Genomic DNA, 22,558 nt, shown 5'->3' on the forward strand with positions numbered 1-22,558 from the left:
GCTTGAGTTAGCCACAGCAGCAAATTCCTGGTATGACATCAGCAGACATGTTTACACAATGTCTGTGGGGGCTTTTGTCTAGTGGTCAGGTGACGGAAATGACAGGTGTCGAGTTGTCCTTTGGGAGTTTTCCAACCTAATCATCATAACAGGAACTTACACTATCAAGATTTCAGTCCCACTCATTGTACTTGACTGCATGTATAAAATTTGCTTTGCTGAGCCCTCTGTCAGAAAGTCAGTGACTAATAAGGAGTGGGACAATAACAAGAATGAAAAACCTGTTCTTAGACCAGGATACTTGTGGTTAAAAATAAATGTAATGCTAATTTACTAGCTGTTGTTTGATTGACTTGATTATTTTTCTTTTTCTTTATCAGCACTTGCATTCCTCAATGGAAGGGACGCAAACTCTGTCCTTAGGCGTTTCCCTCGAGCCAATGGCTTCCTGGAGGAGTTAAGACAAGGAAACATTGAGAGAGAATGTGGTGAGGAGAGCTGCAGCTTTGAAGAAGCCAATGAAGTGTTTGAGAACAAAGAGAAAACGGTAAGCTGGTGTTGTTACTTTGCAGAAAGCCACAATGGTCTTCCACAGTAGCAGAGTATTAGATTGGTTACAAAAATTCTTTATAAAAGAGTAAATATGAATTAAAACTAAAATGGGACTTAAATACTTTAAAATACTTAGGAGTTGTAATTCCCACCGAAATTCCGACTATAGCCAAACATAACTACGACGAATTTGTTGCAAAAATTAAACAAGATATTCAGAGATGGTCTGCTGTTCTCTTCATGAGCTTGACTCAAAGAATTGAGTCAGTAAAAGTTAGCATATTGTGCACATGTTTCAAGCTTTCCCTGTTGAGGTTCCTAAAAAGCAGTTTTTGGAATGGGAAAAAATAATTTCTAGGTCCTTATGGCTGGGTAAAAAAAAACACGAGTCAGATTCAAAACAGTACAGCTTTCTAAAGAGAATGGAGGAATGGCAGTACCTAATTTGAAAGACTATTATTATTCAGCACAAATCAAATCCTTATTAAATCTGTGTAACCCTATCAAGCTAGATGGAAGGACGTTGAGTCTCATATTCTGTCAGACCCCCATTACAGGCAATATTAGGGAACAAAGATTTAGGAAAAATCTTAATGAGGTTGGAAATCCATGGCGGGAGTCATCATTAAAATCTTGGTCAAAAATTAAAGATGAATATAAATTACATAATAATTTGAAGATCGTGAGATGTGTGCATACGACCCCGATTTCTCGGATTCCAAGAGTCTAAAACTTCCCCTGTACTAGCACTGGCACTTACTTCTTTACGCTAAGACCTCTATTAAATTTGTTTCATTCTGATGCTCAGTTGCTATGGCGTGCATTGTGTTGGGAAAGTGTAGGTACACGGACCCACAACAGGGGGCGCAAATGAACGGACAATGGATGAGGTCAAATAACAACACTTTACTGTTGTGAATGGGCACAACAAATACAATCAGATTACAACAATAGACAAAAGCCAAATCACAAAAGGTGTCATGTGGGCAGGCTCGAAGATAGGAGACGTCTGTCCAAAGCAGAACCGGAACCACACGATTTCCTCCGCCACCAGACCCCGGGAATACTGGAGCCGCCAAGTCCCGAACTCCCAGGTGGCCACTGCCTTCGCGTGTCGGACCTGGTACTGCTGGCGAGGAACAAAAGAACAATTAAATGTGGGTGCGTCTGCACCCAGGAATCCGTACGGCAGGAAAACTACCTCCACCACTCGTTGGAAAAGGAGTCAGCTAAACAACTCACAAAAGTCACAAAAGATCACTGTTAACCAGTCAGCTGAGCACGTTACCCTCCAGGTAGAACGATATCTCGGCAAAGAGGTGGAGGCGTCGTCCTGCTGATATTCCCCTGCTGATCAGATGATGGGTAACAGCTGTTGCAGGTGATGCGTGACAGCTGTCACCCTGGCTGCTCCTGTGAGGCGACTGCGCCCTCTCGTGCCTGAAGCCCGCACTTCAGGCAGGGCGCCCTCTGGTGGTGGGCCAGCAGTACCTCCTCTTCTGGCGGCCCACACAACAGGACCCCCCCCTCAACGGGCGCCTCCTGGCGCCCGACCAGGCTTGTCCGGGTGGCGGCGGTAGAAATCGGCCAGGAGGGCCGGGTCCAGGATGAAGCTCCTCTTCACCCAGGAGCGTTCTTCGGGGCCGTACCCCTCCCAGTCCACCAAATACTGGAAGCCCCGGCCCATCCTACGGACATCCAAAAGCCGGCGTACAGTCCAAGCCGGCTCGCCATCGATGATCCGGGCAGGAGACGGTGCCGGACCCGGAGTACAGAGGGGTGAGGTGTGATGTGGTTTTATTCGGGACACATGAAACACAGGATGGATCCGCAGTGAGGCCGGAAGCTGAAGCCTCACCGCGGCTGGACTGATGACCTTAAGGATCTTAAATGGGCCGATGTAACGGTCCTGTAGCTTGGGGGAGTCCACCTTGAGGGGAATGTCCTTTGTGGATAACCACACCTCCTGCCCTGGCCGATACGCAGGGGCCAGGGCCCGCCGATGGTCTGCATGGGCTTTTGCCCTCGTCTGGGCCTTTAGCAAAGCAGAACGGGCGACACGCCACACCCGACGGCACTTCCGTAGGTGGGCCTGGACCGAGGGCACACCGACCTCTCCCTCAACCACCGGAAACAACGGGGGCTGATACCCCAGACATACCTCAAAAGGGGAGAGGCCGGTGGCTGAAGACACCTGGCTGTTATGGGCATACTCGATCCAGGCCAAATGGGTACTCCAGGCCACCGGGTGCGCGGCAGTCACGCAGCGCAAAGCCTGTTCCACCTCCTGGTTTACCGTTCTGCTTGCCCGTTGGTCTGAGGGTGGTACCCGGACGAGAGACTCACCGTGGCCCCCAGTTCCCGGCAGAACCTCCTCCAGACTTGTGAGGAGAACTGGGGACCGCGATCGGAGACGATGTCTGTTGGAATCCCATGCAGCCGGACGACGTGGTGGACCAGGAGGTCGCTGTCTCCTGGGCTGTTGGGAGCTTCGGGAGGGCCATGAAGTGGGCCACCTTGGAGAATCGGTCCACTATCGTGAGGATGGTGGTGTTACCCTGGGACGGCGGGAGGCCCGTGACAAAATCCAGGCCGATGTGGGACCAGGGGCGATGAGGCACAGGCAGCGGCTGGAGTAGTCCTGATGCCCTGCGATGGTCAGCCTTGCCCCTGGCGCAGGTGGTGCAGGCCTGGATATAATCCCGGACGTCGGCCTCTAGGGATGCCCACCAGAAGCGCTGCCGGGCAACTGCCACGGTTCTTCGCACCCCTGGATGACAGGAGAGCTTGGAGCCGTGACAGAAGTCCAGGACTGCAGCCCTAGCTTCTGGTGGGACGTATAGTTTGTTCTTCGGCCCAGTTCCGGGGTCCGGGCTTCGTGCCAGGGCCTCCCGGACGGTTCTCTCTACGTCCCAGGTGAGGGTGGCCACGATAGTGGACTCCGGGATGATGGGTTCCGGTGGATCCGACAACTCCGCTTTGACTTCATCTTCATGTACCCGGGACAAGGCATCCGATCTCTGGTTTTTGGTCCCGGGATGGTAGGTGATCCGGAAGTCAAAACGGCTGAAGAACAGTGACCAGCGGGCTTGCCTGGGATTCAGCCGCTTGGCGGTCCTGATATACTCCAGGTTCCGGTGGTCAGTGAAAACCGTGAATGGCACGGACGTTCCCTCCAACAGATGTCTCCACTCTTCAAGAGCCTCTTTCACCGCAAGGAGTTCTCGATTGCCGACGTCATAGTTCCGTTCGGCCGGGGTCAACCTGCGGGAAAAATAGGCACACGGGTGAAGGACCTTATCGGTCTTCCCGCTCTGGGAAAGCACAGCTCCTATCCCTGAGTCCGAGGCGTCCACTTCAACCACTAACTGGCGACTAGGATCGGGCTGCACCAGAACGGGTGCAGACGAGAAGCGCCGTTTCAACTCCTTGAACGCGGCATCGCAACGATCCGACCAGGTGAAGGGGACTTTTGGTGAGGTCAGGGCTGTCAGGGGGCTAACTACCTGACTGTAGCCCTTAATGAACCTCCTGTAGAAATTTGCAAAGCCGAGGAACTGTTGCAGCTTCCTACGGCTAGTGGGTTGGGGCCAGTCTCTCACCGCCGCAACCTTGGCCGGATCAGGAGCGACGGAGTTGGGGGAGATGATAAACCCCAGGAAGGACAAAGATGTGCGGTGAAACTCACACTTCTCGCCCTTCACAAACAGCCGGTTCTCCAACAACCGCTGCAGGACCTGACGTACATGCCGGACATGAGTCTCAGGATCCGGAGAAAAGATGAGTATATCGTCTAGATATACGAAGACGAATCGGTGCAGGAAATCCCGCAAGACATCATTAACTAATGCTTGGAACGTCGCGGGGGCGTTTGTGAGGCCGAACGGCATGACCAGGTACTCAAAGTGACCTAATGGGGTGTTGAATGCCGTCTTCCATTCGTCTCCCTTCCGGATCCGAACCAGGTGATACGCATTTCTAAGATCCAGCTTAGTAAAGATTTTGGCTCCATGCAGGGGGGTGAACACGGAATCTAATAATGGCAACGGGTATCGGTTGCGAACCGTAATCTCATTCAGCCCCCTGTAATCAATACATGGACGAAGTCCGCCATCTTTCTTGCCCACAAAAAAGAAACCTGCCCCCATCGGGGAGGTGGAGTTCCGGATCAGCCCGGCAGCTAATGAGTCCCGGATGTAGGTCTCCATTGATTCGCGCTCAGGTCGTGAGAGGTTGTACAGCCTGCTGGACGGGAACTCAGCGCCTGGAACCAAATCAATGGCACAATCGTACAGACGGTGCGGGGGAAGGGTGAGTGCCAGATCCTTGCTGAAGACGTCAGCAAGATCGTGGTACTCAACCGGCACTGCCGTCAGATTGGGAGGGACTTTGACCTCCTCCTTAGCCTGGGAACCGGGAGGAACCGAGGATCCTAAACACACCCGATGGCAGGTTTCGCTCCACTGAACCACCACCCCAGACGGCCAATCGATCCGGGTATTGTGCTTTAACATCCATGGGATGCCCAAAATCACGCGGGAGGTAGAAGGAGTTACAAAAAACTCAATCTCCTCCCGGTGGTTTCCAGACACCACCAGAGTTACTGGTTGTGTCTTGTGTGTGAGTAAAGGGAGGAGGGTGCCATCTAGTGCCCGCACCTGCAATGGCGAAGGAAGCGCCACCAGAGGGAGCCCTACCTCCTTTGCCCATCCGCTGTCTAGCAGATTCCCTTCTGACCCCGTGTTCACCAGTGCTCGGGCTTGAAGGGTTAAATCCCCGCTCAGGATCGTGACTGAGAGTCGTGTGGCAATTTGTGTGTGTCTCACTTGAATGTCTTGACCCCCCCTTAGCCCAGTCTCTAAGGGCGAGTGTTGACGTCTTGGCCGTTTGGGGCAGTCTCTCTGTGTGTGCTCTGTTGAGCTGGAGAGAAAACACTCTCCACAGATCAGCCTCCCCATTTTGGCCCTGTGCGTTTCCCTAACAACGTCAACAGGGGGAGCTGTTGCCCCACAAAGCGCTGCGGCTGTGGAGCGTGGGGAGGGCGGCCCCTTTTCGAACCCGGAAGGGAGAGGGGCGGCGCGTATCCGGTCACGTCCTTCGCCTCGCTCCCGACGGCGTTCCTCTAACCAATTGTCTAATCGTATAACGAGATCAATAAGCCTGTCCAAATCCCGCGGTTCGTCCTTAGCCACCAGGTGCTCCTTCAGGACCAACGATAGTCCGTTTACGAAGGCGGCGCGGAGGGCGGTGCTATTCCAGCCGGACCTCGCAGCCGCGATGCGGAAGTCGACTGCATAAGCAGCTGCGCTCCGGCGCCCCTGTCTCATTGACAGCAGCACGGCTGAAGCGGTCTCTCCTCTATTTGGGTGATCGAACACTGTTCTGAACTCCCTCACAAACCCATCATATGTCAGAAGGAGCCGTGAATTTTGCTCCCAGAGCGCTGTAGCCCAAGCGCGTGCCTTGCCGCGAAGCAGATTAATCACATAAGCTATCTTACTAGCATCAGTTGCGTACATGACGGGACGTTGTGCGAAGACGAGCGAACACTGCATAAGAAAGTCCGCGCATGTCTCCACACAACCCCCGTACGGTTCTGGAGGGCTTATGTATGCTTCAGGGGAAGGTGGGAGGGGTCGTTGAACGACCTGTGGAACGTCACTATTGCGCACAGGATCGACAGGAGAGAGAGCCGCAGCAGCGCCCTGAGGGCGCGCTTCCACCTGCGCGGCGAGAGCCTCCACCCTGCGGTTAAGGAGGACGTTCTGCTCGGTCATCAGATCCAGCCGAGCCGTAAAAGCGGTGAGGATTCGCTGCAACTCACCGATCATTCCTCCTGCAGACGCCTGTGTGCCCTGCTCTTCCATTGGCCGTTCAACGGCCGGTCGACGCCCCTTGGGGTCCATGACGTTGGCCGAGATATCCTGTTGGGAAAGTGTAGGTACACGGACCCACAACAGGGGGCGCAAATGAACGGACAATGGATGAGGTCAAATAACAACACTTTACTGTTGTGAATGGGCACAACAAATACAATCAGATTACAACAATAGACAAAAGCCAAATCACAAAAGGTGTCATGTGGGCAGGCTCGAAGATAGGAGACGTCTGTCCAAAGCAGAACCGGAACCACACGATTTCCTCCGCCACCAGACCCCGGGAATACTGGAGCCGCCAAGTCCCGAACTCCCAGGTGGCCACTGCCTTCGCGTGTCGGACCTGGTACTGCTGGCGAGGAACAAAAGAACAATTAAATGTGGGTGCGTCTGCACCCAGGAATCCGTACGGCAGGAAAACTACCTCCACCACTCGTTGGAAAAGGAGTCAGCTAAACAACTCACAAAAGTCACAAAAGATCACTGTTAACCAGTCAGCTGAGCACGTTACCCTCCAGGTAGAACGATATCTTGGCAAAGAGGTGGAGGCGTTGTCCTGCTGATATTCCCCTGCTGATCAGATGATGGGTAACAGCTGTTGCAGGTGATGCGTGACAGCTGTCACCCTGGCTGCTCCTGTGAGGCGACTGCGCCCTCTCGTGCCTGAAGCCCGCACTTCAGGCAGGGCGCCCTCTGGTGGTGGGCCAGCAGTACCTCCTCTTCTGGCGGCCCACACAACACATTGAAGGAGAGGATGGTGAACCCTTATTAACTTGCCAACTTTTTGTATTCAAGCGTTCCCTCCTCTCATTGCATTTCAAAGTATAGTCCTATTGTCTTGCGCTTGCTCTCAGTGTGGAGGGAAGCGGAGAAATTGTGTGGCTGTTCTTTTGCATGGGACCTAAATTCCCCTTTGTTCAACAATGCTGGGCTATTGATTGGTGCTTGTCCCATCTGTTTCCACCGGTGGAAGGAAAAGGGTGTTTGTACATTTGGCACCATCTTTGGAGGGGAAGGCTTGCTTTATTTCCAAGACCTGTGCACAAAGTACAACTTACAAATTGCTTTATTTTTCATTTAATTGCAGCTGAGATTGACAATAAAAGCAAGTATTGTCCCACTGCATACCCTTTCACACCACATCTGCTTCATAAATTACTATGCTCTTCTGTACTTATTTAAACAGTCGTACACAACCCGTGCTCTATGGAGGACAGATGTTCCAGGTCTGAGCCGACTGTTTGATTGGGACGAAGTATGGGACAATGTCATCATCAGCAGTTTTATTGTAATTTCATAAACAGAGTGTATTTAATGCCTGAGAAGCTTTATTCATGGAAGGTAATTGCTGAAACCAATGGTTACTTATTTGCATATGAACTGGAAGTGTCCCCCAGTTGATGGATTTTGGAAGATGGTTACCTCCAGCCTTGCCAATGTATTTGGAGTTGAATTGACATGTTCCCCTGTCACACTCATTCTGAATATTTTTTTAGAATAGGACCTGACTTTAATTAAAAAGCAAGCCCTATTAGCTGTAGTAGAGCAGGTAGCTCAATGGGTAACGATATTTCATGAAGTGCCATTCTACTACGATCGACCACGATCCAAGAAAGTGTAAAACGGGATGAAACAGCTTCATCCGGCTTGCCTCCTAACAGGCTGGTTTATAAAGCACCTGACAACCCGCCCAAAAACAAAAGTAAGACGCTGCACCCTCTGCCAGAATCGCAACAAACGCTGCTTCATCTTCAAATATCCCGAAGGAGCACGGTCAAGCAAGCTTCAAGCTGTACTCACCAGGAATACCCCATTTAATGACGTTCAAACATGACTGAAGCTGTTAAGACTACGAACACCTGGAAGTTACCATACAGTAGTGACAATTTTGCGAATCCAGATGAAATTTTTGAACAGTATGAACATTTGACCCTGATTTCAAAACTGTTGCAGATGATGACTGGAACTACTACGTATACCAAGTTTGTTCAAGATTGACAAGGATGGATCAAGAAGTTCCTGTGATGCTTCAAAGTGTCCCCAATTTGCTATTCAGGATTAAACGGGAAAGAATGGCGCTCTGTGAATAGCCCCATAAGGCTGGGTAATACGTAGGTACCTGGGTTTGAATTGCACTCATGGTACTTACAGCGGGGTCAAAAGTATTTAGTCAGCCCCTGATTGTGCAAGTTCTCCTACTTAGAAAGATGAGAGAGGTCTGTAATTTTCATCATAGGTACACTTTAAAAATAAGAGACAAAATGAGAAAAAAAATCCAGAAAATCACATTTTAGGATTTTTAAAGAATTTATTTGTAAATTATGGTGGAAAATAAGTATTTGGTCACGCACAAACAAGCAAGATTTCTGGCTCTTACAGACCTGTAACTTCTTCTTTAAGAAGCTCTTCTGTCGTCCACCTGTATTAGTGGTACCTGTTGGAAATCGTTATCTGTATAAAAGAGACCTGTCCACAGCCTCAAACAGTCAGACTCCAAACTCAACCATGGCCAAGACCAAAAGACCAAAGAGCAGACACCAGGAAGAAAATTGCAAATGTGCACCAGGCTGGAAAGAGTGGATATACAATAGTCAAGCAGGTTGGTGTGAATAAATCAACTGTGGGAGCAATTGTAAGAAAATGGAAGACATACAAGACCACTGATAATCTCCCTCGATCTGGGGCTCCACGCAAGATCTCATCCCGTGGGGTCAAAATGATTATGAGAATGGTGAACAAAAATCCCAGAACTACACAGAGGGACCTGATGAATGACCTGCAGAGAGCTGGGACCAAAGTAACAAAGGCAACACACTATGCAAAGAGGGACTCAAATCCTGCAGTGCCAGGCGTGTCCCCCTGCTTAAGCCAGTACGTGTCCAGGCCCATCTGAAGTTTACCAGAGAGCATATGGATGATCCAGAAGAGGATTGGAAGAATATCATGTGGTCAGATGAAACCAAAATAGAACATTTTGGTAAAAACTCAACTCAGCGTGTTAGGAGGAAGAAGAATGCTGAGTTGCATCCCAAGAACACCATATCTACTGTGAAGCATGGAGGTGGAAACATCATGCTTTGGGGCTGTTTTTCTGCAAAGGGGACAGGACGACTGATCCGTGTTAAGGGAAGAATGAACGGGGCCATGTATCGTGAGATTTTAAGCCAAAACCTTCTTCCATCAGTGAGAGCATTGAAGATGCAACATGGCTGGGTCTTCCAGCATGACAATAATCCCAAACACATCGCTCAGGCAACAGAGGAGTGGCTCCGTAAAAAGCATTTCAAGGTCCTGGAGTGGCCAAGACAGTCTCCAGACCTCAACCCCATAGAAAATTTGTTGAGGGAGTTGAAAGTCCATGTTGCCCAGCGACAGCCCCAAAACATCACTGCTCTAGAGGAGATTTGCACGGAGGAATGGGCCAAAATACCAGCTACAGTGTGTGCAAACCTGGTGAAGACTTACAGGAAACCTTTGACCTCTGTCATTGCCAACAAAGATTATATTACAAAGTACTGAGTTGAATTTTTGTTATTGACTAAATACTTATTTTCCACCATAATTTACAAATAAATTCTTTAAAAATCCTACAATGTGATTTCCTGGATTTTTTTTTTTTTTTCATTTTGTCTCTCACAGTTGAAGTGCACCTATGTTGAAAATTACAGACCTCTCTCATCTTTCTAAGTAGGAGAACTTGCACAATCAGGGACTCACTAAATACTTTTTTGGCCCCACTGTATATGCGTCCATTGACAAGAGAATCTGTGTTGTACTGGGAGAGTCATAGACTCTAATCTGTTTAATGCTACAGAATATAGACATAAGCACCGGCACCAGTGAGCCTCAAGATGTTGTGTGGGCCGCCAGAAGAGGAGGTACTGCTGGCCCACCACCAGAGGGCGCCCTGCCTGAAGTGCGGGCTTCAGGCACGAGAGGGCGCTGCCGCCATGGACACAGCCGGGGGTGACAACTGTCACTCATTATCTCTTGACAGCTGTCACCCTTCTACACTACATCATCTCACTCCATAAAGACCGGACGTCGTCTCCACCTCGTTGCCGAGATATCATCTACCTGTGAAGGTAATTCTCTGCTGTATCTAAAACTGTGTCATAAGTCTGAACTCTTTTGCAGCCATTTTCCTGTGGTGTGCCTTATCTGCGGGATTGGCGTTTGGTGTGAACAGCGACGGCTTCGCTTCACACCCAAACCAGATAAGTGGTTTAACAGGAGCTGCACGAGTGTGTGATTAGAGGTGGAGGTGAAAAAATGAGGTGGGCTTCATAGATAATTGGCAAAGCTTCTGGGGAAAACCTGGTCTTGTTAGGAGAGACGGCATCCATCCCACTTTGGATGGAGCAGCTCTCATTTCTAGAAATCTGGCCAATTTTCTTAAATCCTCCAAACCGTGACTATCCAGGGTTGGGACCAGGAAGCAGAGTTGTAGTCTTACACACCTCTCTGCAGCTTCTCTCCCCCTGCGATCCCCTCATTACCCCATCCCCGTAGAGACGGTGTCTGCTCCCAGACCACCAATAACCAGCAAAAATCTATTTAAGCATAAAAATTCAAAAAGAAAAAATAATATAGCACCTTCAACTGCACCACAGACTAAAACAGTTAAATGTGGTCTATTAAACATTAGGTCTCTCTCTTCTAAGTCCCTGTTGGTAAATGATATAATAATTGATCAACATATTGATTTATTCTGCCTTACAGAAACCTGGTTACAGCAGGATGAATATGTTAGTTTAAATGAGTCAACACCCCCGAGTCACACTAACTGTCAGAATGCTCGTAGCACGGGCCAAGGCGGAGGATTAGCAGCAATCTTCCATTCCAGCTTATTAATTAATCAAAAACCCAGACAGAGCTTTAATTCATTTGAAAGCTTGACTCTTAGTCTTGTCCATCCAAATTGGAAGTCCCAAAAACCAGTTTTATTTGTTATTATCTATCGTCCACCTGGTCGTTACTGTGAGTTTCTCTGTGAATTTTCAGACCTTTTGTCTGACTTAGTGCTTAGCTCAGATAAGATAATTATAGTGGGCGATTTTAACATCCACACAGATGCTGAGAATGACAGCCTCAACACTGCATTTAATCTATTATTAGACTCAATTGGCTTTGCTCAAAATGTAAATGAGTCCACCCACCACTTTAATCATATCTTAGATCTTGTTCTGACTTATGGTATGGAAATAGAAGACAACAGTATTCCCTGAAAAGTCCCTTCTGTCTGATCATTTCTTAATAACATTTACATTTACACTAGAAGTCTTTCAGAAAGCGCTGTAACTAGGTTTAAGGATATGATTCCTTCTTTATGTTCTCTAATGCCATATACCAACACAGTGCAGAGTAGCTTCCTAAACTCTGTAAGTGAGATAGAGTATCTCGTCAATAGTTTTACATCCTCATTGAAGACAACTTTGGATGCTGTAGCTCCTCTGAAAAAGAGAGCTTTAAATCAGAAGTGCCTGACTCCGTGGTATAACTCACAAACTCGTAGCTTAAAGCAGATAACCCGTAAGTTGGAGAGGAAATGGTGTCTCACTAATTTAGAAGATCTTCACTTAGCCTGGAAAAAGAGTCTGTTGCTCTATAAAAAAGCCCTCCGTAAAGCTAGGACATCTTTCTACTCATCACTAATTGAAGAAAATAAGAACAACCCCAGGTTTCTTGTCAGCACTGTAGCCAGGCTGACAAAGAGTCAGAGCTCTATTGAGCTGAGTATTCCATTAACTTTAACTAGTAATGACTTCATGACTTTCTTTGCTAACAAAATTTTAACTATTAGAGAAAAAATTACTCATAACCATCCCAAAGACGTATCGTTATCTTTGGCTGCTTATTAGACACCATTCCTACCAGGCTGCTCAAGGAAGCCCTACCATTATTTAATGCTTCGATCTTAAATATGATCAATCTATCTTTGTTAGTTGGCTATGTACCACAGGCTTTTAAGGTGGCAGTAATTAAACCATTACTTAAAAAGCCATCACTTGACCCAGCTATCTTAGCTAATTATAGGCCAATCTCCAACCTTCCTTTTCTCTCAAAAATTCTTGAAAGGGTAGTTGTAAAACAGCTAACTGATCTGCAGAGGAATGGTCTATTTGAAGAGTTTCAGTCAGGTTTCAGAATTCATCGTAGTACAGAAACAGCATTAGTGAAGGTTACAAATGATCTTATGGCCTCAGACAGTGGACTCATCTCTGTGCTTGTTCTGTTAGACCTCAGTGCTGCTTTTGATACTGTTGACCATAAAATTTTATTACAGAGATTAGAGCATGCCATAGGTATTAAAGGCACTGCACTGCGGTGGTTTGAATCATATTTGTCTAATAGATTACAATTTGTTCATGTAAATGGGGAATCTTCTTCACAGACTAAAGTTAATTATGGAGTTCCACAAGGTTCTGTGCTAGGACCAATTTTATTCACTTTATACATGCTTCCCTTAGGCAGTATTATTAGACGGTATTGCTTAAATTTTCATTGTTACGCAGATGATACCCAGCTTTATCTATCCATGAAGCCAGAGGACACACACCAATTAGCTAAACTGCAGGATTGTCTTACAGACATAAAGACATGGATGACCTCTAATTTCCTGTTTTTAAACTCAGATAAAACTGAAGTTATTGTACTTGGCCCCACAAATCTTAGAAACATGGTGTCTAACCAGATCCTTACTCTGGATGGCATTACCCTGACCTCTAGTAATACTGTGAGAAATCTTGGAGTCATTTTTGATCAGAATATGTCATTCAAAGCGCATATTAAACAAATATGTAGGACTGCTTTTTTGCATTTACGCAATATCTCTAAAATTAGAAAGGTCTTGTCTCAGAGTGATGCTGAAAAACTAATTCATGCATTTATTTCCTCTAGGCTGGACTATTGTAATTCATTATTATCAGGTTGTCCTAAAAGTTCCCTAAAAAGCGTTCAGTTAATTCAAAATGCTGCAGCTAGAGTACTAACGGGGACTAGAAGGAGAGAGCATATCTCACCCATATTGGCCTCTCTTCATTGGCTTCCTGTTAATTCTAGAATAGAATTTAAAATTCTTCTTCTTACTTATAAGGTTTTGAATAATCAGATCGCATCTTATCTTAGGGACCTCGTAGTACCATATCACCCCAATAGAGTGCTTCGCTCTCAGACTGCAGGCTTACTTGTAGTTCCTAGGGTTTGTAAGAGTAGAATGGGAGGCAGAGCCTTCAGCTTTCAGGCTCCTCTCCTGTGGAACCAGCTCCCAATTCAGATCAGGGAGACAGACACCCTCTCTACTTTTAAGATTAGGCTTAAAACTTTCCTTTTTGCTAAAGCTTATAGTTAGGGCTGGATCAGGTGACCCTGAACCATCCCTTAGTTATGCTGCTATAGACGTAGACTGCTGGGGGGTTCCCATGATGCACTGTTTCTTTCTCTTTTTGCTCTGTATGCACCACTCTGCATTTAATCATTAGTGATCGATCTCTGCTCCCCTCCACAGCATGTCTTTTTCCTGGTTCTCTCCCTCAGCCCCAACCAGTCCCAGCAGAAGACTGCCCCTCCCTGAGCCTGGTTCTGCTGGAGGTTTCTTCCTGTTAAAAGGGAGTTTTTCCTTCCCACTGTAGCCAAGTGCTTGCTCACAGGGGGTCGTTTTGACCGTTGGGGTTTTACATAATTATTGTATGGCCTTGCCTTACAATATAAAGCGCCTTGGGGCAACTGTTTGTTGTGATTTGGCGCTATATAAAAAAAAAATTGATTGATTGATTGAATTGATTGATTGACTTTCCACCTTCTGACTGTTTTTGTTACTGGGTGTGCACACACCCACATCTCACTGTTTGTGCTCCTCGCCAGCAGTACCAGATCCGACAGTCGGGGATGGTGATCACCTGGGAATTCGGGACTTGGCGGCTCCAGTATTCACCAGGTTCTGTGGCGGTGGAAATCGTGTGGTCCCGGCTCTTCTCAGGACAGACGTCTTCTATCCTCGAGCCTGCCCACACGTCACCTTGGTGTATTGTCTGCTATTAGATTCTGTGATTGTCTGTATAATCGTTGTGCACATTCACAACATTAAATTGTTACCTTTTGGCTCATCTATTGACCGTTCATTTGCGCCCCCTGTTGTGGGTCCGTGTCACTACACTTTCCCCAACAGAAGACCTATGTAGGAATTACTTTTTCAACTATTAGCTGGCCTTACAGTAGCAAAAAAATATATAAAATACGCCTTGGGGCAACTGTTTGTTGTGATTTGGCGCTATATAAATAAAATTGATTTGATTTGATTTTGATGTGTTGCTCCAAAACCTGGATGTACCTTTTAGCATTGATGGTGCCATCACAGATGTGTAAGTTGCTCATCCTATGGGCACTAACACACCCCCATACCATCACAGATGCTGGCTTTTGAACTTTGCTCTAGTAGCAATCTGGATGGTCTTTTTCCTCTTTTGCCCGGAGGACACGATGTCCATGATTTCCAAAAACAATTTGAAATGTGGACTCATCAGACCACAGCACACTTTTCCACTTTGTGTCTGTCCATTTCAAATGAGCTCGGGGCCAGAGAAGGCGGCGGTATTTCTGGATGTTGTTGATGTATGGCTTTCGCTTTGCATAATAGAGTTTTAACTTGCACTTGTAGATGTAGTGACGAACTGTGTTAACTGACAATGGTTTTCTTAAGTGTTCCTGAGCCCACGCGGTAAGATCCTTCACACAATGATGTTAGTTTTTAATGCAGTGCCGCCTGAGGGATCGAAAGTCACAGGCATTCAATGTTGGTTTTCTGCCTTGCCGCTTATGTGTAGAAAGGTCTCCAGATTCTCTGAATCTTCTGATTATATTATGGACTGTAGATGATGGAATCCCTAAATTCCTTGCAATTGAATGTTGAGAAACATTGTTCTTAAACTGTTGGACTATTTTTTCATGCAGTTGTTCACAAAGTGGTGATACTCGCCCCAGCTTTGCTTGTGAATGGCTAAGCCTTTTGGGGATGCTCCTTTTATACCCAATCATGGCACTCACAATTAGTGTCCTCAGTTCCCAAACATTTATTGAGTGTTGTTAGAAGCAAAGGTGATGTAACACGGTGGTAAACATAACACTGTCCTAGTTTTTTGAAACGTGTTGCAGGCATCCATTTCAAAATGAGCAAATATTTGCACAAAAACAATAAAGTTTATAAGTTTGAACATTAAATATCTTGTCTTTGTTTTGTATTTAATTGAATATAGGTTGAAGAGGATTTGCAAACCATTGTATTCTGTTTTTATTTACATTTCACACAACGTCCCAACTTCAGTGGAACTGGGGTTGTACATACTCTTATGTATAAAAATACATACACAGACACATAGGCCTTCACAGTTGCTTGGCAATTATGGAATTGAGTGAGATTAAAGGTAACTTGAATCCTCCTCACTGAATTTTGATTTCAGGTTTGACATTAGGAGCTTATGTTTGCTAAGTATATATGTATTTAGATATTGCAGGCAGGAAGGAAGGTAGGATGGAAAGAAGGAAGTGTGGCATGAAGTGGGAGTTTTAATACAGAAGGTCCACAAGTATTTGGACACCCCATCTCCCATCCCTGCCTTCGTGATGAAGCGGATGCCGTGGTTACTGTGGTGTCACCAAAGGCCAGTCATCAGTTGGATAGGTGAACCAACACAATCAACCTGAACATACATCTGATTTTATATATACACTCAACAAAAATATAAACGCAACACTTTTGGTTTTGCTCTCATTTTGTATGAGATGAACTCAAAGATCTAAAACTTTTTCCACATACACAATATCACCATTTCCCTCAAATATTGTTCACAAACCAGTCTAAATCTGTGATAGTGAGCACTTCTCCTTTGCTGAGATAATCCATCCCACCTCACAGGTGTGCCATACCAAGATGCTGATTAGACACCATGATTAGTGCACAGGTGTGCCTTAGACTGTTTGAAGCCTTGAGGACAAATTGGAACATCTCCAGCTGATAAACAATTTCTCATATACTCACTCCACTGAAAGCCATCAAAAGCCGCCTGGATTTTACAAATGGTTATCAACACGGAGGTGTTTTTTCCTGTGCCGCCGCACCGCGTCGGCTGCGTCCCGACGCGCGGACCCGTCCGCACGTCTTTCATTAAAAAAATCTCCTTTAACAGTGGAATATCCGGATAAAATGCTGAAACCGACTTCTTCTGAAACTTCTCTGTTCTCTCACGACGTCCTGGATCAATAGAGCCTGAAATGTGGAGGTTTTAAGCTTGAAACAGGCTGATGACGCTGCCTGAGAGCGCTGAGCGATGTCTCGCACCGTGAAAAGTCCTTAAAGCGACAGAATCACCTCAAAATCTCTCATCAGCTGTTAAAATTTTCACTGAAAACCAGCTTAATTTTTCGAACCATGTCCACTTCGATGTGTCTCACAGGTTTAGAAAAAATTTTGATCAAACAAAGTGCCAGTCTCTCAGCAACTTCTCAGACAAAGGAATTCCGACGAGGGGCTGGACGACTCCTCCCACAAGGAGTGCTCACAGGCGAATGACGTCACCGACAGGCGTGGAAAAACTCACGCATTCGCACGAGGGTGCAAGCATGTCTGACGTAAAAACATATGAATGAAATCCATATAGTTTTTGAAAAAAATAAAAAGGACCTATACTTTACGGACAGACCTCGTATATATATATATATATATATATATATATAATTCTTTCCCATTCTTGCTTGTTCAGTTGTTCAACAGTCCGCTGTCTTTGTTGTCATATTTTGCACTTCATAATGCACCACACATGTTCAATGGGTGACAGGTATAGACTGCAGGCAGGCCAGTCTAGTCCCTGCACTCTTTTACTACGAAGTGTGAAAGAGTGCGTGGACCACCAAAAAAAAACATCTTAAACCACAATAATGGCCCATTCACACATAAAAAAACAAAAAACAAATTTAAAATCTGGCACATGTCCAAAGATAATAATGCAAAATCTTGCTTTCTTCCTTTCCAGATGGAGTTTTGGAAAACTCGCAATGTCTACACTGTAAACAGTAACACTGAGGGGCGCTCAGAGCGTGCTGACACCGTCTATATGGTGGTCCCCCTGCTGGGCGTGGCTCTTCTCATCATCATTGCCCTGTTCCTGCTATGGAGGTGCCAGCTCCAGAAGGCCACACGTCGACGGCCAGCCTACACCCAGAACCGCTACCTAGCTAACACCCGCAGCACCCGCAGCCTGCCGCGCATCTTGGTTCACCGGGAGACGGCTGCACACTCAGAGAGCTTGCACCAGGAGACGGGCTCACGCCCCACTGTAGTGGTGAGTGGTGGTGAGCGAGGGGGCGGGTTATCAGCCTGTCCCCATACAGACTCCCATTCCATGCAGCAGTCAAACTCTCGCACGCTGTATGTGCAGGACTCCTCTTTGTCGATAGCCTCACGTCTGTCTGGCGCCACACCGCCCCCATCCTATGAGGAGGTGACAGGACACCTGGAGAGCAGCGGTGATGAGATTTCAGTTCCTTTCTACAATGACCCTCCACCCAAATATGAGGAGATTGTGAAGGAGAAATGAAATGGCGTCAAATGATGCTGCTTGATATGTTTTTTTCCACCGCGTCAGGAAGAAGAAGGGAAAAAGTAGTTTCTGCTTCAGTTGGTGCAGCTGCCCGCTGGATTCTTGCACCCAGATTGCATTTCTGTTTCACTTATGGGCGCAACATGAAGTCATTCACCATCCTCCGTCACCCAGGAGCTTTGATCTGAGGACTCAGTACTTCATCCTCATCGGGAGTTTAATTTCTTTGGTCTTCATTTTGGCAAACAACAGACACCACACTTTGATGCTGTTGCAGCCACAGCATGGACTAATTTGTACAACAAGGAGTCCACAGAGGATTTGGGCAACACAATGGTTATTTGCTGTCTCTGGCCACCGTAGCAGAGAAGGATGCCAGGTCTCCATACATAACATGTGGAGGCACTGTGGGTTTGGGGCTCCAGCGCTGTGTCACTGCCACAACACTGCCACACTCTAGCACTTCTCAGCAATTAGCACACCTGCGGGGTTTCCTTCCCAAAAGGCCGGCGCTGCGTGGTTAATATTTTCTTATGTATCAGTGTGTTCACTGCTCTGTGAATGTGGTGCTTATGCTGTAATTATAGTGCAGTGCATATATTTATACTGTATATAGTGGAGGTATTGGGGCACAGAGCCAAAGGTCTTCTTTTGTTGAATATTTTATAAGTCCAAATGTGCAAGCAGAGGTGAGAGACATGGGTTTCCCTTCATATGGACGTGGATTTGGCTGGCCCTGTGAACGATCGTCCACATGTCCAACAGTCCACATTTCATCCATTCTTTCAATATGACTGTGCACTGCAGTTCATACCCAGAACTTCTGGTGGTGCTGTAGTACAACTTGTTTCTGATTATCAATCAGAAATAGGAGAAGAAGAAGATACGAATACTTTTTTCAGTTCAATGTTTCTCAGATGAACCTGCTCCCACCACAGCACAAAAATTGTGATGTTTTGCATTTGTTTAAAAAATATTGGATCAAGGAGCATCTTCTTTGGTCCGGTAGCTACCAGAACATGCCTCTTACCTGCATCCACGTGAAGTAAAAACCAACCTATACAGTGTGGCTGTGTCTCAATTCAGGGGCTGCATCCTTCAAAGACTGATCGAAGAAAATCTGGCCTTCCAAGACAGCTGAGGTCAAACCAACTGTTCTGTAATGAGACGGTCGAGCCATTTTGCGGTTGCATCATTAGCTTATCCCACCCCTACCGCTTGTTGCCGAGCACCCTTAACAGCTGCACGTGACAAGCTAGCATAGTCGGGGTTACCCATAGTTTAGTAATAATTTTTCAGTACATATTTATACTTTGCTTATAAGCATTATTTATTTATAACTGTACATATGGAGCCAAAAGTTGCCCTTTTGTTGTTTTTTACAAACCATTTAGTCTTGGTGGGTGAGATGCAATAACTCTTGGATTGTTTGGTCCGTGAAGGACACACCTGTTGTATCCTTCATCCCGATGGAAAGAACACTGCATTTGTCGACCGCATTTCAAGCAGCCTTAGAAATGTGACGGCCTAGTTGCACACTGGTATGGTATGACCTATCTGCAGTTAAATGCATCCTTGAAAGGATACAGCCCCCAGATTGAGACATAGGCTGTGTCTCACCTCTGAAGCTTGCTGACAACACCTAATTAAATTTTTTAATGCCAAATTTGTGTGACACTTTTGATGACTTATCAGTTTGACTTTCGTAATACTTGCACTATGGACTGTATCTTGATTGTTGAGAGGGTGTCGGACCACCTCCTCACACCAGCTGTTGTTCATTTACTGGAGGTCCAACTCCCTGATTTATGCCTCCGCTCCACACCTTCATATATTACAGTAACTGCAAACTGCTCAAACCACCACAGCTCTTTGCCTTTGCTACTGTGTGTTTGGTGGTTTTGACCTCATACTGACCACACAGGAATGATTGAAATGATATTTCATTTCCGTGTGTCAGATTTTAGCAAAGTTGCCCAATATGGCCTTATGTTGCGGACAAGCATAAAAAAATGTGTTGGGGCACAAATGTGTTGATTTTTCCAAGTTGCCCACATCCTCAGTAATAATCATCATTGCTGTGCCACAACAAGGGAAGATAACAAAGGCGAGTTAATTTGTTGCCAAAGGTGTGTTGTCCTAAAGCTGGCTGTACACAACATGATGATGTGATATCCATGTTATGGATGGATTATAGACAAACGTGCACTGTATTGCAGTGTATATGGAGTACATGCAATAGGATAGTGTGGGTTTGTGAGTTGGGACCATATCACAGCAATACAAACGTTCAAAATTCATGCAAATTGAGCAGTGTCTTATTTTGTGTATTACATCATGCACTGCATGGTGTTACGCATATGTTATTATCGCAGACACATGGGCCCACAGGCAGGTAAATGTACATACACACTACACATTGCACTTTATACAGACAATGATACACTCATCCGTCACCAAATACCACAGTAGCTCCATCAGACTTAAATGATTTGTGTGAGGTGGAGATACATGTGGAGTAGCCACAAAGAGCAAAATAAAATTTATTAAATTTAGATAATTTAACAATTTTGGCGGTGCATATGGAGAGAGACGTGACTGTTGTGTTGGGTGATGTGCATATGTCTCTCTGAGTAAATGTATATTTGTGTTTGCTGTTATCCACATAAGCACACAATAATAATGCCTCCTTCTGAAGGCAGTATTTTTTTTTTTAATCTTAATTTGGTGCACCATGTGTACACTCATCTTGGCACGCCAGACAAAGCAGGCATCTATGCACATGAATGAATGAACACGTGGGAACAAATTCATCAAATTGTGGGAAGCATTTCAAGCGCTCGACATAGTCAAATGTGGTTATAGGATGTGGTTGTATGCTATTGCTCTGCAGTTCTTCTGCAATACACTGCTGCATTACATTGTTATGTTTATGATTATCATATCATTGTGTAGTGTGTAGCCAGCTTAACATTTACTGTATGTATTATGTTACTTTAACAACCGTACTTATCAAACAGTGGTCCAATCTGTTATCGACTCTCTATAGGCCTTTTTTCTTAGTGCAGTTAACTTTTATGATGGGACCTTTGATGTATAAAATTAAAACAGATGTTTTATACATATATATAAGCATGTGTTTATATACACATGCACATACCTGTATGTAAATGTACATTCAGGAGTACAATCAGTAGTCGCACCTCTACACAGTATTACAAATCAGTATAAGCACTACAGTGAATTGTACTCTGCTCACCTCATCGTTATTACTATATCAGATTGTTTCTGAAGTTTATATGTTATCAGAATCATTGTAAACAAGCGTGCATTGAAAAAGTATACTTCAGCCAAGGCCCAGCAGTCTTCTGTTTGCCTGCTCTTAACTGTGCCGAAGTGCCAGTCGGGGGAACTATTTTATCAAAGTATAAATATCGTGGAAAGCTGTGGGAACACTGTCTTCCACTTACCGTGATAAGGGTCACTGGCGTCTAAAGCAGCGTACACTGGGTGAGAGTCGGGGTACACCCTGGACAGATTACTACTTCATCAGGTCTTTGTTGATCTACCTCTGCAGCAAATTAAATTAAAATCCATCATTTTCTTTCAGTCAGACAAACACAAATTTGACTATTTGTTGGCAAATCTTTGAATTTTAACAAGTTTTATTTACTTCATTATTCTGAAGAACAAAGTGTGTGAAGTTGGCACTTGTGATGTGTAGTTTTAGTTTTGTGGGTGAGTAAATGCAGTGAAGGTGGTGGTGGGGGGGGGGGGTGTTGGTTTTTCGTTTTTCACTACATTATGGGAGAAACAGTTTTAGAATTTTCACAGACTGGAGTGTTGGATTCACTGAACACATACTGTGATATATATATATATATATATATATATATATATATATATATATATATATATATATATATATATATATATATATATATATATATATATATATATATATATATTTATACACATATATGGTTACTTTTGTGAGGTAACCAGTTATCTGTCTGGTTGCCATCCAGGACCTGAGGTAGTTCAGCGATGTGGTGGATGTTTGCCTTTCATGTCCAGCTTGTTGCTGTGTTCTTGGTAGCATATACCGACTTTTTCAGAGCTGTTTTGGACTAAACTGACACGGTTAACCTTTAAGTGACTGAGCTGTTTTAGCAGCTACTATGATCAAGTGGGGTCATTTATGTGCCCATTGACTTTATATTGGAATACTTCTATAGAAATGATTGTTTTAAGGTTTTTCATATTTATTTCACTCTCTAATATATTTGTCCATCCTCTAATGTAATAAGATATGGAATTTGTTTCTTTTTCTTTGTTTTGTTTTGTTTTTTACAAAAAAACAGCCAAATACACACGGATAGAACAGTATTACATTTATTTAGGCAGCTCTTGTCTGTTACATCATGTAAAATGCACTTTACCTCTTATTGCTTTGCCTTTTTTTTCTTTCCATCAAAATGAAAAAAATAAATCATAAAAAGTAAAGTTTCTTTGAGTAAAATATGTATTACAAAGTGG

The 22,558-nt window shown here is 45.2% G+C and overlaps 1 protein-coding gene across 1 annotated transcript in view; it reads left to right on the forward strand.

Annotated features, from left to right (window-relative positions):
• LOC117517013 (transmembrane gamma-carboxyglutamic acid protein 3) overlaps window positions 1-21,606 on the forward strand; it is a 34,780-nt gene extending 13,174 nt beyond the window's left edge. The window contains exons 3-4 of the mRNA XM_034177920.1: window positions 381-547; window positions 17,453-21,606. Of these exons, the coding sequence (XP_034033811.1) occupies window positions 381-547; window positions 17,453-18,016 (731 nt within the window). The 3' untranslated portion in view covers window positions 18,017-21,606. The remainder of the gene's footprint in view (window positions 1-380; window positions 548-17,452) is intronic.
• The last annotated feature ends 952 nt before the right edge of the window (window positions 21,607-22,558 follow it).

This window comes from Thalassophryne amazonica, chromosome 9 (genome assembly GCF_902500255.1).
Source record: "Thalassophryne amazonica chromosome 9, fThaAma1.1, whole genome shotgun sequence".
Lineage (NCBI taxonomy): Eukaryota > Metazoa > Chordata > Actinopteri > Batrachoidiformes > Batrachoididae > Thalassophryne > Thalassophryne amazonica.